Raw genomic sequence first — 19,121 nt, forward strand, 5'->3', positions numbered from 1 at the left:
AAGTTATGGTAGTTTCTGACTGAAGGCCTCAAATTCTCTCTCTCTCTCTCTCTCTCTCTCTCTCTCTCTCTCTCTCTCTCTCTGTGTGTGTGTGTGTGTGTGTGTGTGTGTGTGTGTGTGTTTTAAGAGATGGAGTCTTGCTGTAATGCCCAGGTTGGAGTGCAGTGGCACGATCACAGCTCGCTGCAGCCTCGAATTCCTGGCCTTAAGGGATCCTCCCAAATAGCTGGGACTACAGGTATAAGTCCCACCATCTTTATGGCAGAAGTTCTGCCTTCTTATTAAGAGTGAGAAGAATGTTTTATGGTTGATATTAGAAGTTTTAAGACAGTGACTGTCACATGTAGGGATAGGCTCAGAGGGAGCTAGAGAGAAACCCAAGTAGGGACCTATAAAGAGGTACAGATTGCTGGAGGGCCCAGCTGAGGTTGAAAATCCCAAAGCCCAATTTTATGCTGACTGCTAAAGCCTTGTTCCTCGAAAGAAAAAATTATAATGATTATAAAACACAATTATATAAGTATTATATAAAGCACAACTTAAAACAGAAAAGATTTAAGAGGTATTCTAGGAAGATTGATTTAGAATGTTTGGATTATTTTGAAATGGATCTTAATACTTACTGCATTCCTACTTATCTTTCAGAGATTTCCTTCAGAAAAGAAGAAAAAATCTTGCCTCTAGAGAGTAATTTAGGTACTTTATAGTTTATTTTGGTCACTTGGTTGATACTCATTTCAATAGGATGGCAACTGATTAAATAACTAATATTTTTATCTATCATGTGCAAGGCACAGAGAGGCCTCGATGAAATAATGTCTCCTCTGAAAGGGCCTAAGTGAATCTTCCAGACCTTAGTATATTAATTTTAAGTGTTTCGGTTTATTCATTAAACATCTGTGTTTCTATTTGAAGATTAATCTTCATATCTGTCCCAGATTCTAAGTTAGGACTCTTAGTATTTATTATTTTCTTACGTATTTGCTATTTCCAGTGTTATTCTTTTGTTAATTTTTTATTGAGATAATTCACCCTTTAAAGTATACACTTCCATGGTTTTTAGGGTCTTGACAGACTTATGCAACCATCACCGCTGTCTAATTTCAGAACACTCATTTCTTCATTTTTTTTCTTAAAGATCCATGTTTTCTTCTGGAATAATTCCGGTTCAGTCTAAATTTTTTTTTTTTTTTTACCATTTTTTATAGTGCAGCTGGCAAAAAATTTGTTTTCTTTTATGGGACGATGTCTTTATTTTGCCTTCATTCTTAAAGGATATTTTTACTGAATATAAAATTGTGGGTTGATAGTTTAGTGAGTACATATTTAAATATTTCTTCCTTGCAAGTTATGTGGTATATTTCACTGGCTGTTTTCAAGATATTTTTGTTTGTGTGATGGCTTTGTAATATGTCAGTTGACTAGACTGAGCCACATTTCCCAGGATTCCTTTTGCTATTTAAGATTCTCATGGGAGATTTGGAGGATAGACGTGACGGAACAGCCATTTTGTAGCTCATTCATGTTGTCTGCTAGACCATCTTATTGGTACGTGGCAGTGGTCAGGCCTGCATCAGCTCCACCTCCTCCTGCATCCTGTTAGCCTTTGAGCCTACTTCTGGGCTGGAGTGTGTGTTTAGCTCCATGATGAAGGTCCCAGCTTTTGCAGGATATCCACACCAGCAAGGTCAGGCGGTACGAATTAACATGGGTTTCAGTCTATCCTCCTGGGCTCCAGCTTGTGCTTCTAGATTCCATTTCATCTTTCCTCTCCTGGCTTTGCTTGCATCTTTGCTTCTCAACTTACTGTCCTATGGACATCAAGCCCCAGCAGTGAACTTGGAGACAACAGCCTTACAGAGACAACATAACTAGCTCCCACAATCGGGTAAATTCAATTACCTGTAATCTCTTTACACACACACAGAGTAGTTCTGCTTCTCTCATGGAACCGTGACAGACTCTGGTTTTAAGCCTTTTGACTATAATGTGTTTAGGTGAGGTTTTCTATTTATTCTGCTTGGAGTTGCCTGAGCTTTTTGAATCTCTTGCATATCCTTCTTTAACTTTGGAAAACTTTTAGCCATTATTTCTTGAAATATATTTTCTGTCTTATTATCTATCTCTCCTCCTCCTCCTCCTCCTCCTCCCCCCCTTCTCCTCCCCCCTCCTCCCCCTCCTCCCCCCTCCTCCTCCTCCCCGTCCTCCTCCCCCCTCCTCCCCCCTCCTCCTCCCCCTCCCCCTTCTCCACCTCCCCCTCCTCTCCTTCCCCTCTTCACCTTCTCCCCCTCCCTCCCTCTCCCTCTCTCTTTCTTTCTTTCTTTCTTACTTTTGGAAGTTGTCCAACAGGTATGAAGTTCTGCTTGTTTTTTCACATTGTTTTCCTGTGCTATTCAAATTGGATAATAATCTCTGCTGGTATATCAAGTTTACTGACTCTTATATAATCTCCAATGTGCTCCAAGCCCATAGAGAGAATTTCTTATTTCAGATATTTTATTTTTTTTATTTTAGGTTTTTCCATTTGGTCCTTTTCCTAATAGTTTCTGTGTCTCTGCTGAGATTTTCAGCTTTTTTACTCATGAACATATTTTACTTTACGTCATTGAAGATAATTATAAAGTTGCTTTAAAGTCTTTGTCTACTAATTTCAACATGAGATCATCAGAGCATCAGTTTCCTTTTATGTCTTTTTCTAGTGTATGGGTTCTGTTTCCTTTGTTTTTTTAATGCTGAGTCATTTTGGAATATATCCTGGGCATTGTGACTGGTATTTTGTGCCTCTGAATTCGGTTAGGTTGCAGCAAAGAATACTGAATTTTTTATTTTCTTAGGCCAGTCATTATGGATGAACTCAAACTGCAAACGCTTTCTTTTTTCCAGTGGGTTAAGATTCCAGGCTGGTTTATTTAGACTTCACTAGGAGGCTTGGAGCCTGCCCTGTGCATGTGTGGTTCAAGAGTCAGAGATCTGGGCAGACTTTATACTGAGATTTTAGGGCTTCTTCTCTTTGGCTGCCTCTTTTCTGGAATTTCACCTCCTTCACTTTAAAGCTGCTGTACTTGTTCAAGCTCTGTCCTCTGATTGTTCATGGCAGTAGAACTGTGGGTTTCTAATTTAAGATTTTTACCCTAAATGGCATAAGCTGGGGCCCACCTTCAGGCAAAAAGCCGTAAAAATGAGAAATTCATTTGGTGCCATTCCTTATTCCTAGTGCCCACCTCCTCTTTAGTACCTGCCTGTTTTCAGTTGCTTCCCAGAACCTTTAGATTGTTTTCATGTCTTTCTCCTGAGGTTACAGTTATATGGAGGAGGGTTAATCCAATCGGAGCTGCTTGACCATGATTGTAAGTGAAACTGAGTATTTGTTCTTAATTATGCATTATTGCATGCCAGATGTACACCTTTTCTTCATGTGGCACAGCAGTGTTTTGTATTCATGCAAGGAAGTATCTTACAGATTGACGTTTGTGCGACCTTCTAAAGAGCTTGTGTGAGAGCTTATTTAAACAGTGTGAATTACCAGTGAATGTTATGGTTAGTTCAGTGCAGCCAAAACAGAATTCATGGCTGTTCCCCTTCTCTTTTGTCCCAATTCTCAGTAACAAATTCAGACCTCTTTTTAGAGAATGTGTAATTTCATTACCTTTTGACAATGCCTTTTAGACTTCACTAGGGAGCTTGGAGGCTTCCCTGTGCATGTATGGTTCAGGAGTCAGCAGAGGCTGGTGCCTGGTAAGTATGCACCAGTGGCCAAAACACCAAAGAACCTCCTGTGAATATTTTCTTGTGTTTAATCACCAAATATTTAGTGCTTTTCTATAAGTCATGCACAACATAATGATGCTTCAGTCAACACACCGCATATACCACAGTGGTTCCATAAGATTATAATAGCGTATTTCTACTGTACTTTTTCTACATTTAGATACACAAATACTTACCATTGTGTTGCAGTTGCCTACCGTATTCAGCACTGTAACATGTACAGGGCTGTAGCCTAGGGCAGTAGGCCATCCCATATGGCCTAGGTGTGTTGTAGGTTACACCATCTAGGCTTGTATGTAAGTACTCTCCATGATGTTTGACAATGACACAATCACCTAACATGCATTTCTCAGAAGAGATCCCTGTCATTAAGTGACACATGACTGTAGTTTATGGTAAGTGTTGTGCCAACAGCTAGCCTTGCAAAGATAGCTAAGATAAAGTCCCTGTCTTCAAATGGTTGCTTACAGTTTAGTAGAAGAGACAGATAAATAAGCAGGCGATTTACATTTTCATGTGATGCGGGTTGTGTTTCAGAGGTGGTAGAAGCATTTCAGAGGTTGCCTGACCCAGATTTTAAGAGTAAAGGACCTGTTACAGAAGCTGCAGTTAGGATTGGATTAAAATTAATTGGGTGGTGGTTGATATTGTGATGCTTTAGGATGACTTTAGTATGAATATTTAGGGGCTCAGTGTTTTCTTCATCTTAAAATGAGGGGATTGGACTAGATCTATAAGATTATTTTCAATGTGAATATTTTGTCAGTTTAAAGACACATTGAAGAGATGCTCAAAAACATACTTCTTTTTTCTTTTTAGGGAATAGAGTATTTCAGATCATTTAAAGTGCTGTTTGAGAGTTTACCAGGCTAACAGGAAGTACTACTTGTGATTTCTTTGCCTGTTCCTGTTCTGATGTTTAGCTGCCCAGTACAAACCTGCAAGGGGAGCCTTGGATATCCAATTGGTTTCTGAAAGGGGTGTGTGTGTGTGTGTGTGTGTGTGGGGGTGTGTGTGTGGGGGGGTGTGTGTGTGTGGGTGTGTGTGTGTGTGTGTGTGTGTGTGTGTGTCTCTCTCTCTCTCTCTCTCTCTCCTTTTTGGAGCCAGAGCTTCAAAACATAGCTTGCATCTTCTGTGTCCTTCATAAAATTCCAGTTGGTTTCCTGCATTCACTTAATTAGTACAGCACCTGGGCATAGTAGCTCTGGATAAATACAGGTTCTTTTCTCCAATAGCTTCCTTGCAGAACATAGAAATTGCTGCCTGCCCCTGTGCCTCAAATTGACCTTCTACCTCTTCCTCCTCAGCTTTTAAAGCCCCTGTCTTTCCTTCTCACCACAAGTTCATCCCCCAACCCAAATGTTCCCTATCACTGGGTCTCTCCAGCATTCATCTGGTGTGGTATTAAGAGAGTGGCTGTGGCTGTCAGTGCTAGAACCTGGACAGAGAGAGAGAGAGGGTCTTGGTCACGTCATCTTTACAGAAATATAATAGGAATTTCTCTATAAAAATAATAGATACTTGTTAGAAGCTTTAATGTTATATTTTTTATTTATTTCTGGTTTAATAGACCTTAATGTTACTGCCTAGTAACCTACCTACATTATATAGCCTTTCTGTGTATGTGTGTGTATCTATTGAAACAGGTCCCAAGTTTTTTCCAGTTTATATGTAGGCTGCATTTTTCTTTTCTTTTCTTTTTTAAATTTTTGAGCCAGGGTCTCTCTCTGTCACCCAGGGGAGTGCAGTGGCGCAATCACAGCTCACTTCACCCTCAACCTTCCACCTCAGCCTCTCAAGTAGCTGGGATCACAGGCATGTGCTACCATGCCTGGGTAATTTTTAAATTTCTTTGTAGAGATGGAGTCTCTCTATGTTACTCAGGCTAGTCTTGAACTCCTGGCCTCAAGTGATCTGCCCAACTTGGCCTCCTACATTGTTGGAATTATAGGCGTGAGCCACTGTGCCCAGCCTTACATATATAGGCTTTTATAACAAAATTAGCTTGTAAGTTGGAAATTGCCTTTATGTCATTTCTCCCCAGTCTGCATACTTATTCAACTTTTGCTCATGTTCTTGAATATTTCTAAGAGAAATAGTGATTAATGGCTGCCACACTGCTGATGTTGAACAGAGCCTATAAAATCAGCTGAAGAAGGGAGAAAGTAGATTGTTTCACTAGGCTCTTAGTGAAGTTCCGATAGTTATAATAAATGCAACTTGTCCTTTAACACTACTAGGTGCAAAGTCTTTTTGTTACCCTCTCGTGCCTTTTAAAAAGGCTCCCAGTGTTTCACTAATGAGAGCCCTTTTGTTGTAATTTATGGGTGAATCCTCTCCAGGTATAACTGAGATCTTCAAATAATGTATCTATGGATGTTTGTGAATAACATCACCTGGGCATAAACCTACAGTCAATAGGATGAGTGCTTATGAAGTTATTTTTGAATGAGAAAATTTATCACAGAAAAGAAAATACAAGTTCCAGTTTCTGGGGATTACTTTTTAAAGTAATGCAAATCATCCATATCATGTGTTAACAAACCCCTCAGAATTCCAACAAGGAAAGCAGATGTATTAATTAAACATTTAATGTCTTTTATAGTTAAAGTACTCATTTTGGCAGGTCTAATATTACGATACAATAGTGGTATATTAATTTGTTATATACCTTGGGCCCCTTGGTACATTTTATGTAGGCACAAGATTAACAGCATGAACTTCAATTATTACTGTGTAGTTTTGTAAAAATGAAATATAATTATTTTAGTTTCTAGTTTTATGTCAAGAAGAATTCATTGGTATGGCACAGCTTAGCATACAAAGTAACTAAATAATGTATGCCACATATCCATTAGTTTTGTTAGAAATAAATCCTCTTTTATACTCCTGCTTTTCCAGTACATGCACACCTACATATACACAAAGCGTGAAGCCAGTATTTAATAGAGATTAAATAAACCAGAATCTCCATCTATGATTGACTACTTTCTCATGTTGTTTCAGAGAAGTGAAAATTACAGCACCAGATTACTGTCTCTGGGAAATCTAAACATGCAATAGTGTTGGCAATTCTTTACTGCAAACATCTATGTTCACTGGATTTTGGACCCTATATGCCAACACAAAGTGGTGGAAATAACCACAGTTGTTAAGGCAATTAAGATACCACAATCACTGTCCACATCAGCTGTCCCAGAAAGTTTCAAGTTCTCCAGTCTATTTCTTAAGCCCCTGGAAGGAACAATAGAAGAAAGAATATAGATATCTGATAGTAGCACGTGACTTGTTACTAAAAAAGGTCTGTGGAATCTCTTACCTTCAGAGACCTTGGTGTTCATGCATACACTCATGGAATCATTCCAGCCATACCAGAAATACCAGATGTGACTTACTCTAACAACCTTCAGAAAATTATCTCTTTGTTCTTTCATTGACACTTTTAGGAAGATAGTAAATGGTAGAGTGATTTCATAGCATTTAAAATTTGATAAAAGATCAGTGTGGAAAGAATTTAGGGAGCTTCAACGTTGCTGTCACCATACGGACTTGAAGTTGCATATTTTCAGTGAGATGAAATTGATGTCTTGAACCCAGAAACTTTATCCTCTTGTTTAAGATCACTGGATACTACATTTTCTGAAAGCAAATTGGTTTTCAAATAAAGATTTGTTTCAAGTTTAGTGCATTTGTCAGAAAAATATGTTGTTTGCAGTTAATGACACTATAGCTGTTCACTGAGTTGATCCATAAAAGTAGCTGAGATTTACAGAAATATATAAGACTATCTTTTCTAAATGGGAATTTACATTCAGTCAGTTGATACAGAAATGTTTTGAGAGATGTGGTTAGAGAAAAAGAAGAGATGAAGATACTGGTTTAAAGCTGAAATAGGAAATTAATGTATTTATGTGCTAGGGCTGCTGTAACAAAATACCACAGACTGGGTGGTTTAAACAACAGAAATTCATTTTCTCATATTTCTGGCGAAAGTCCAAGATCAAGGTGCAGGCAGGGTTAGTTTCTTCTGAGGTGTCTGTCCGTGGCTTGCAGATGGCCGTCTTTTCCCTGTGTCTTCATGTGGTTTTTCCTTAGTGTGTCTACTTGGGTGTCCAAATTTCCTCTTCTTATAAAGATACCAGATTGAGTTAAGACATATCCTGATATCTCATTTTAATGCAGTTACTTTTTTAAAGAGCTTATCTCCAAATAGAGTCACATTCTGAGGTACTTGGGGTTAGGGTTTAAACATACTAATTTTGGAGGGACACATTTCAACCTATAATAATACAATATTTGAAATTTGTTCAGCTGTTGTTTAAAGTAAATATGAGGGGACTTCAAAAAGTTCAAGGAAAATGGTATTAAAAGATAAAAACAGAAAATATAAACTTTATTTCTCAACATAAGCTCCATCAAGTTCAAGACACTTTTGTAAGCCGTGATACCAGCTAGTTAGTTCATCCCTAAAGAGCTGAACGTCCTGGTAATTTACCTACATCAGTGCAGTCTTTTTTTACATTATTAAGTGAAGAAAAACTAATACTCTTTAAAAGCTTTTTTAAGTTTAGGGGAAAAATAAGTCAGAAGGAGCCAAATCAGGACTGTAAGGTGGATGCCTAATGATTTCTCATGAAAGCTCTCACGAAATACCCCTGTTTAATGAGAGGGATTTAGCAGGAGCATTATCTTGGTGGAGGAGGACTCTCTGGTGAAGCTTTCCCAGAAGTTTTTCTGCTAAAGCTTTGGCCAACTTTCTCCAAGTGCTTATAATCAGGTGTTATCATTCTCCTGCCCTCCAGAAAGTCAATAAGCAAAATGCCTTGAGCACCCAAAAAACTGTTGCCGTGACCTTTGCCCTTGACCTGTCCAATATTGCTTTGACTGGACCATTTCTGCTTCTTCATACCCATTGCTTTATCTTCAGGATTATACTAATAGAACCATGTTTCATCTCCTGTTACAATTCTTCAAAGAAATGCTTCAGGATCTTTATTCCACTTGTTTAAAATTTCCATTGAAAGTTCTGCTCTTGTCTGCAGCCGATCTGGGTGCAATGGTTTTGGCACCCATCAAGTGGAAAGTTTGCTCAACTTAAATTTTTCAGTCAGAATTCTGTAAGCTGAACCAGATGAGATGTCTATGGTGTTGGCTATTGCTTCTGCTGTTAATCATTGGTCCTTTTGAATTAGGGCACAAACAAGATTAATTTTTTCCCTTGCAAATTGATGTGGATGGTCTGTCGCTGCTGGCTTCGTCTTCCACATTGTCTCATCCCTTCTTAAAATAAGTTATCCATTTTTAGACTGCTGATTTATTTGGGGCATACTTCCCATAACTTTTCATAAAGCATCAGTGATTTAATCATTCTTCCACCCAAGCTTCACCATGAATTTCATGTTTGTTCTTGCTTCAATTTTAGAATTCATGTTGCTCTTATAGGGGCTCTGTCCAAACTGATGTCTTATCCTTCTTAGTGCCTCAAACTTGATCCTGTACAGTCATGTTATAACAAATTAGTATGAGTTAATTTTGGTGCAGAAATTTTTTGAAATCTGTGCATGGTTTTTTCATAATACACATTTTCCATAAAGTTTATGAAGATTACTCAAGAATATTATATATTCTAGAAATTTGTAATGAAATCTAAAGTTGGGGCATTCTGATGATTTTTGTGGGACTGCTTCTGTTCAAGTACTGTGGCAGTTTTTTTTGTTTTTTGACGGGGTCTTGCTCTGTCACCCAGGCTGGAGTGCAATGGCATGATCTCGGCTCACTGCAACCTCCACCTCCCAGGTTCAAGTGATTCTTCTGCCTCAGCCTCCCAAGTAGCTGGGACTACAGGCATGTGCCACTACACCCAACTAATTTTTGTATTTTTAGTAGAGATGGGCTTTCACCATGTTGGCCAGTCTGGTCTCAAACTCCTGATCTGCCTGCCTCAGACTCCCAAAGTGCTGGGATTACAGGCATGAGCCACCGCACCCAGCCATACCGAGGCAATTTTTTACAAGCCCTACCCGACAATGTTCCCCATATACATAATGTAGGGTCTTTGCTTCCTTACAAATGTTTATATTCCACTGAGTTGTCTTCACCTTCAGGGACAGGGGAAGTGGAAGGGGGAATAATGCTCCCTAGAATGAATATCTTGACTAATGTATAGAGAAACAATCACAAGCAAAAGTGGTTTTCATTCAAAGCCTTCACATTGTAAATGCTACAGTAAAAAGACCTTGAGATCAAGAAACCTCGGTTTTTGCCGCTCCAGTTCTTATTCGTATAATTTTTGGCAAGCCATTTAACCAGTGTCAGCTTTAATTTCCTAATTTCTAAAAAGGTACACTACATGCTCACTGACGTCTTACTCAGCTGCAAGATTGAATGATTGATTCATTTATTCCGCAAATATTGTTGAATGCTACTAGGTGGCAAGGACTGTTTTAGGAGTTGGGAATATCACATTAGTGCAACACAAAGTTCCAGAGGAGACAAGTGGGAAACAAATAGCAAGATGGTAAATTTAATCTTAATCGTGTCAATAATCACATTAAATGTAAATGTTCTAAACACCACAATTGAAAGACAGAGATTAGACTTGGTAAAAAGCAAGAACTACCTATATGCTGCTTATAAGAAACCAACTTTAAATGTAAGATATAAGTAGATTAAAATTAATAGAACAGAAAATTATATACTATGCTCAACCTAATCAAAAGAAAACTAGAGTGCTGTATTAAACCATATGAAGTAGATTTCAAAGCAAGTAATATTGCTGGAGATAAGGAGGAACATTTCATAATAATTAAGGGAGTCATTTCATCAAGAAGTATTAACCGTCTTAGTTATGCATCTAATAACAAAAAATATATGAAGCAAAAACTAATATCAGGAAAAATAGACACATTTACAGTTACTATTGGACAGTTCAATATCCATCTTCAAATAATTGATACAGCAATTGGAGAGAAATTGGTAAGGTTATAGACAACTTAGGCAATACTATCAGTCAGCTTGATCTAATTGACATTTATGGAACATGCTACCCAACAGCATAAGAACACTTATTTTTCTCAAGGTCACAGATCATTTATCACAGTGTACCATATGTTGAGCAAAACAACTCCATGAATTTTAAAGGATTTAAGTACTGTAAAACATTTTCTCTTTGAAGGAAATGAAATTAAAAAAACACAGATCTATGGAAAATCCCCAAGTTCTTGGAAACTAAATATTAATCCATGGATCAAAGAAGAAATCAAAGGGAAATGAGAAAGTATTTTGAGTGGACTGAAAACGAAAACACAATGTGTTTAGCTGTGATATACAGCTAAAGCAATACTTAAATTTATAGTACTAAATACAATTTATAGTACTAAAAGATATTTTTAAACATTAGAAAAGAAGAAAAGTGTAAAATTAATGACCTTAGCTTCTATCTTAAGAAACTAGGACTGGGCACAGTAGCTCACAACTATAATCTCAGTACTTTTGAAGGCCAAGGTACAGGAGTTCAAGACTAGTCTGCACAACATAGTGAGACCCCATCTCTAAATAACAAAATATTAGCTGGGCATACTGGTGTGTACCTGTGGTCATAGCTACTCAGGAGGCTGAGGCAGGAGGATTGCTTGAGGAGGCTGAGGCAGGAGGATTGCTGGAGGAGGCTGAGGCAGGAGGATTGCTCAAGGCCAGGAGTTTTGAGGCTTCAGTGAACTATGATCACATCACTGCACTCTAGCCTGGGTGACAGAGCCAGATTTTGTCTCTAAAAAACAAGAAAAAGAAAAAGGAATTAGAAAAATAAGAACAAATTAAACACAGTGTAAGCAAAACAAAGGAAATAAAGATTGGGATAGCAATCAATGAAATAGAAAACAAAAAATCATAGAGAAAATTGATGAAAGGAAAACTGGGCTTTTGAGAAGATCATTAAAATTGATGTATTTCTCACCTGACTGAAAAGAAAAGTGAGAAGACAAATAATAAATGTTGACACTGCTACAGATTCTATTGGTATTAAGTGGATAATATGGAAACATTATGTATAACTTTATGCCAATAAATTCAACTATTTAGCTGAAATGGACACATATCTTGAAAGATACAAATTACCAACAAGAAATAGATGTCATGAATAGCCTTGTACCTGCTAAAGAAATATAGCTGTGGTTAAGATCCTTCTGACAAAGACACCAGACCCACATGTTTTCACCAACAAAGTCTACCAAACATTTAAGGAATATTATCAGTTCTATACAAATTATTCCAGAAAATTGAAGATGAGAGAACATTTCTCAGTTCATTCTGTGAGGCAGGTGTTAACTTGATATCAATATGCAAGAGATTTTTTTTTTTTTTTGAGATGGAGTCTCGCTCTGTCGCCCAGGCTGGAGTGCAGTGACGCGATCTCAGCTCATGGCAAGCTCCGCCTCCCGGGTTCATGCCATTCTCCCGAGTAGCTGGGACTACAGGCGGCTGCCACCACACCCGGCTAATTTTTTGTATTTTTAGTAGAGACGGGGGTTTCACCGTGTTAGCCAGGATGGTCTCGATCTCCTGACCTGGTGATCTGCCTGCCTCGGCCTCCCAAAGTGCTGGGATTACAGGCATGAGCCACCACACCTGGCCCGCAAAGAGATTTTTAAAAGAATGCTATAGACCAATATTCTTAATGAATATATATGCTAAAATGTTTAATTTAATTTTAGCAAATCAAATCTAACAATAGATACAAAGAATCACTACCAGTGTGGTCTGTTCTAGGAATATAAGATTGATTTAACATTCAAAACCAATCACTATAGTTCATCTATTAACAGAGTACGAAGGAAATGATTATATCAAATGATGCAAAGAAAAAACTAAGAAAAATCCATCCTTTTTAAAACTTATTTAAACAAAAAATGAAACGCTCTGAGTGAATTAGGAATTGGATTTTTTTTTTAATATGGTAAAGGAAAACAATTTGACAGTTTCTGGAAAAGTCAAATGTATACCTACCATATGGCCCAGCCATTCCACTCCTTAGTATTTGTCCTAAATAAATTAAATAATATGTCTACACAAAGGCGTGGACATAAAAGTTAATAGCAATTTTGTTTGTAATTGCCCCAAACTGGGAGCAGGCCCTATGTTCATTGACAGATGAGCGAGTCCATTGTGATACATCTGTGTACTGAAATATTACCCAGCAAAGTGAGTAAACTATTGATACATGTGGTGACATGGATGAATATCAAAGTAATCATGCTAAATGAACAAGCCAGACAAAGAGTACATACTATATGATCCATTTGCATAAAATTCTTTAAAATACAAGCAAATCAGTCATGGCAGAAAGTATGTCAGTCATGGCCTGCAGGGGATGGGAGGATGGAAGTACACATGGGCACAAGAAGACATTTGAAGTGGTAGATGTTTTCATCATCTTGATTTTGGTGACAGTTTCATGGGTATATACATATGTCAAAACGTATCAGTTGCATGTTTTTTGTTTGTTTGAGAGGGTTTTACTCGTTCGCCCCGGCTGGGTTGGAGTGCAATAGCATAATCTTGGCTCACTGCAACCTCTGCCTTCTGGGCTGAAGTGATCCTTCCACGTCAGCCTCCCAAGTAGCTGGGACTACAGGGGCCCGCTGCCACACCCAGCCCAAGTTGTATATTCTTAATGTGTGCTGTTTAGTGTATGTTAATTACGCATCAATAAACTTTTTTTTGAAGTCCTTGCCCTCGTGGAACTTATATTTTATTGGTGATAAACATTGACAGTAACAAATACACGTATATCATATGTGTGTATGTATACGTGCCTGTGTATCAGATGTCACAAAGTCTTGAAGAAAAAGCAATGTGAAGATAGAAAGTGAGGGGGAGGATAGCTGTTTAATGTAAGAAGGCGGTCAGGAAAGTCCTCAGTACATGTGGCATTTGAAACAGAGACTATTTTAAGCTCCCCTGTAATCTTTTGAAAACTGTGTTAAGATAGGTTTCAGTTTGTTAAAGTTACAGGTAATCATTCTCTCATCTAAAAGGACAAGTTTCCCCTAACTTGAAGGCAAATTTAAATTTTTGACGTCACAAAGAACCAGATGAAAAGGATGGGGAAGAGGTGAGCAAACCTACTCCTAGTGCCCAAGAGAAGCCGATTCCAGCCACAGGAATTTCTTGTGGTTAACTTCTGATTGGAAAGATAAAGACCTATTTTTTGAACATCTGTAGAATAGTAAATCAAAAAAACCCAACCAGAATTCCAGTCTTCCCGTTTCCTGCCAGATAGGGGCAATTACCCCCTTAGTTTTCTAAAGAAAATAAAAAAAACAAAATTGTTCCAGCCTCTGTCACTTCTGGGGTTCCCTGTGCGTGTGCATGTGATATGTGAGGCTGGTGAGGAGAATGCATTTAGCCTGAGAGTCAGAGGGAGGGTTTCTAGCAGTGGAGTGACCTGCTTGCTCATGTCCAGGGGATCCAGCAGGGCAGCTAGAAAGAAATATGGTCTGGCACAATGGCAGGCTTCTCCTTGCCACTGGTGGAGGAGTTTGTTTCAGTTCAGGGATTAGTCGCCATTACCAGCTGATCAGTGGAACGTAGAGTTGGTTCATACCCAAAGGAGTGCTTGCTAATCATGAAGACCTTAGAATAGCTGTGTGCTGGGGGTAAACAGAAAGAATTATAAAAAGAAGAGATTAAGAATGCTTTGTAGCATGTACCATAAACTGAAATGTCCCTTATTTTGAAAACCTGCTTTTAATTCTGCTCATCCCACGATTCTTAAAAATATAGTTCTGTCTAGAGAATAAAGATTTTCCTTATTATTTAACATAAATTTGGTGACAGAAAGAGTGGGAAAATGCACTGATCTCAAGCCAATTGTGTATTTGTTTCTGTAAAATTTTTATAAAACATGCTGATTTCTGTCATTCTGTTTGCCATGTTCCTATCCCCGTGAGAACTGTATTCTAAAGCAGCATCCCCTGTTCTGAATGATACTCTGCAGAGCATGCACTCTGACCCTAATGCTCTGGGACTGGGCATCCTGTGCTAGAAGGAACCTGTGGGTTCCACCTGTCCCTCAAGGCTAGAGCCCTGAGAAGCAGGAGCCTCGTGTTAGCTCCTTCTCCCTCCCAACCAGTGGAGGTTCACAGGGCCCCGGCTCCTGAAACCTCCAGTAGCCTGAGACTTTCCTTCCACCCCCACCTCCCCTAACGCCATGCCTGCTGCAGGTGCAGTGTGAATGAGATGATTCCTGCCCTGTCAATCCCAGGGGAGCTACTCTTAATCTCTTCTGGGCTGTGGTCCCCTTTGAGGATCTGATGAAAGCTGTGGGCAAGATTGTGCATGTAACGTCAGGGGCTGCCAGGAAACCCTTTTCCAGAGCAGGGCAGGCATCGATGCCCATCTCTTATCAGCAAATTCTTAGCAAAGTACAAAGTTGTAGTTCTTTACGAAGGGCAAAGGCAGCACTCTCATCTGTAACCTGGTGATAGCTGTATTATTAAGTTGTATTTTTATTACTACCCTCTTCAGCTAGCACTAGAAAGAGGTTGCCCGAGGAAGAGCCCACATCCTGGCACACTGCTCCCCATCAATATGGTTTTGCATGTATGTTTGTTATTGGGGAAAAAAACCAGCACAGATTTTTCAATATCCCTCTCCCGTCCTATTCGATGGTTTTCTTTTGTTGTTTTTCATGATCCATTAGATTTTATACAGAACCACCAATTACCCACCGATTGGTTTAGACTGTTGACTGGGAAGCCAAATATCATGTCTCCCTTACACAGCGACTCAGCATTGTAGACTTTTGTTCTGTTCATTTAACTACATGCTCTCTGCTTTTTTCCTAGAAAGGAATTTTCCTGAATTGAAATCAGTTAATAAAACTCTTTTTCTTTGTTTTTACAGCTTGTACCTCCTTTTAAACCTCAAGTAACATCTGAGACAGATACTAGATATTTTGATGAAGAATTTACAGCTCAGACTATTACAATAACACCACCTGAAAAATGTAAGTAAATTTAAAAGGCAATTGATAAATTTCTAATATAATTTCTCCTAATGTAATTGAAGAAAACAGTCTTTTAAGAACTCATCTGATATTTTCAAGATCAAATTCCACAGTGACTTACTCCATTCTATTTAAGAATATTGAATATTGAATTGAATTTAAGAATATTGAGTTCCCAGTGGTAATATCAAAAGACTGCAAGAAATGCTTTTCTGGGTAGGACAAATTATATAGAGAGAAATTGTAGATGAAATTACAGACTAGCTCTTCCTTACTGTTCTCCAATAGATTGTTTTGACACCAACTGAAAGGACTGTGAAATAGAGACTCCCCTCTTTCCTAGACTTCGTTCATTCCCACATAACCTTCAGAATTTTGCCAGTTTTGGTCTCCTACTTACTTAATAGTTTTAAAATTCATGTAGAGTCACTCCTTTTTACTTAGCTCTCTCTTAAATAGTATTATCTGTGAAGACATAATTTAGTTTGCTAATACTTTTGGATACATATAAATTACATATTTATGAAAACTGTGTGTTCATGTACCACTTCAAGTCAATTCATATACATTAGTATGTCTCACACTTAGAGAAATACCATAAATGAGGGAAAAGGTGATCAGACATAATTGATAAACATTTTCATGCTGACAGAGGTCTGTGTGTATCATCATTAACTTAAGAATGTGGATAAGATTGCGTTTCAGGGCAATATTTGGATGGCTGCAAGAATGCTTCAAGTTACACATCTTTGGGTTCACATCATAGTTTTTCTTTCCTTTTCTTTTTGATTCCTTCCCTACATGTCTTCTCCTCTCATTCCTTTTTTGGAGGCAGATTCATCCATAGTGCTGATGTGGACTCAGTGTCCAGGAGAGGGGAGATTGGAGGCTAATGCTGTGCCAGAGATGGTCACAGGCAACAGATCTACTGTCGAGAGGCAAACAAGGGGTCATGTGGGCCAAGAGGTCTTAATCTTGGGACCATGGTCTGGCGACAAGGGGACTGTGAACACCCTGAAAGTGAAGATATGATGACGTGTGTGTGCTTTTCTTTCTTTAGATTCACATAAAGTTAAGGTGCTCCAGGTCCTGAAGTTGGGTCAGCCATAGCCAGAAGCAGGGCTTACCAACTTGACCGATGTCCAGGCTAAGTTGTGAAATACCAGTACATTGAAGTGAGCTACTCATGGTCAATCCTGTGGTGAGGCAGAGTTTCCACTCAATCTTGTGCCATTGCTAGAATTTGAGAATCACTAAGAGTCACAGACAATGTTGGAAAGCCTGTGGAGTCATGGGCAAGTAGCTCAGGGCTGAGTAGAAATAATGGGCATAGGCCTTGGCCTCTGTCCCCAGCATAGACTGTGGCATTAGAATTGTCCAAAATGCTGGGTAACACCAGTGAGTTTTCGGATCGGCCCATGGGCAGTTCCTGCCATACAGCCTTTGCTAGGCCCTTTCGTTTGGATATAATCCTAACTGTAATCAGACCACATCATTCCTCTGCTTAAAACCTTCCGGTGCCATCCCATTGCACTTTAAATCCAAACTTGCTCACACTGGTTTGCACAGCACTGACTGAGCTGGGCCCTGTCCATCTCTCTGACCTCTTCCTGTTCCATCTTCCCCACTGTCCCTGGGTTCCAGCCACACCTTGAACATGCCACATGTCACCATGCCTCGGGCTCTGGGGACAGTATTTATGGTGTCCAGGCCTGGAATGCTCTTCTTCCCTGATCTTACTTGGATGGCTCCTTCTTGTCCTTCAGCTCTAAGCTTACATGTCATTCCATCAGAGAACCTTCTTTGACCTCCTAGTCTGTAGAGCATCAGTCTGACAACACTCCCTCTCTCTCTTCATTCTCTACATTGGCACCTTGACTTGCTGGTATCTTTCTGTTTGTTTGGTTAGTGTCTGTTTCCGCCACTAACATGCAGTGGGTTGGAGAGGAAGGATCTAGTTTGTCTCATTCGTTATTAGCCCAAGCTCCTAGTTAGATGCCTGGCACAGTGTGCGTATTCAATAATACTTGTTAGGTGCATGAATACACAGAATATGGTGAGGGCCTAGGAACTTCAGAGCCGGGAGGACACCCAGGCTTGCCTCCCCTCTGAATATCCAAAGCAGATATTGGGATAGGAAGGTCTTGACAGGTCTCTTTCCTCAGTCTCAGCCTCTTTGAGAAAGTTTCCATTCTTAAATAGAGCATTTGGCATTTGTGTACCTTTAGAGCAAGTAAATATGTTATTTCGGAAGTCATAGAAATAAGAAGGCTCTAAAATGTCAAGCCAGGAGTAGATATTTTACTTAAGAAAGCTAAAAGTGAAATCCCAATTTGGGACATGGAGTGAGGCTGAAAAAGCCCAGGACTCGGACCTGGGGAACCTGCCTTGTGTCCTGCCTGTGCCCCTAACAGTTCTGGGCGATGGCCGGTCACTTTGTCCCCTGGAAAAGCAGGGAGCAGGGCTGATAGTCTCTCAGTGGCGTTTTTGTCCTCCCATGTGCCTGAGAAGCCATCTCTTTAGGAGAGGCACCGAGAGTTCTGCCAATTTGAATCACCCTATTTTCAATTCTGCTCAAGCACCAGATTGGCTAGTCCATAGTGTTACTGTATGCTGTGGGCCAGTCCATTTAGGGGGATGATAGGCCCAATGCAGCAAGCACCTGGCTGCAGGGGTGGCATAGTGGAGGGCCGGCGGACAGGGCTGACTAATGCGATGCTCAGAAATGTGAGACTAGAAAGACCAGAGCAAATCAAAATGGATTTGGTTACAAATAAGGTCAATTAGAAACTGTTGTATATGACTCTTAGCTAGTCAGTCATTTTTTCATGATTGACTTGAATTTCAAAGCCCTAGCTTTCAAGGACCAGAATCTCTTCGAAATTCATCTTACCTGCCTTATTCCTTACTCGACACCCGCGGGGCACTTGTCCTGATGAGAATTTGTCATTAGTGTGCATTTTATTGCTCAATCTCTAGGACTTCTAAAATGAGACTGAAATGTTAGAAGGTGTTAGGAGTCCCCCCAGCACAGTTTCTAGAACATAATTTGAACCTAGTTCCTTGGCTTCATTAATCAGCAATATAAAAGCCATCAAGAATGTTTTTCCTGGCATGTCATATTTTACCACTGACAGCACCTCTGTTCTTAAATAACATGTGTCATTTCAGACATGGATCATGCTGTAAAAGCCCTACAACCTTGGTGTCTTTAAATGATAATAGGTTCACTTCTAGATTGAGACAGAGATACCTAGGAAGCCTGTACATTGTAGTAACTTTCAAGATGGTTATCAAAATCCACCTGCAATTGTAGGACCACAAAAGTCTGGCTTTTGTCTAGGCG

At 39.3% G+C, this 19,121-nt stretch overlaps 1 protein-coding gene across 5 annotated transcripts in view; it reads left to right on the top strand.

Annotated features, from left to right (window-relative positions):
* The window catches only part of AKT3 (AKT serine/threonine kinase 3), a 344,485-nt gene that overhangs the window by 316,148 nt on the left and 9,216 nt on the right, over positions 1-19,121 (top strand). For all 5 annotated transcript variants that reach the window (XM_063707276.1, XM_055380781.2, XM_055380779.2 and 2 more), the window contains one exon: positions 15,673-15,775. In XM_063707276.1, the coding sequence (XP_063563346.1) occupies positions 15,673-15,775 (103 nt within the window). The remainder of the gene's footprint in view (positions 1-15,672; positions 15,776-19,121) is intronic.

Source organism: Gorilla gorilla, chromosome 1 (genome assembly GCF_029281585.2).
Source record: "Gorilla gorilla gorilla isolate KB3781 chromosome 1, NHGRI_mGorGor1-v2.1_pri, whole genome shotgun sequence".
Lineage (NCBI taxonomy): Eukaryota > Metazoa > Chordata > Mammalia > Primates > Hominidae > Gorilla > Gorilla gorilla.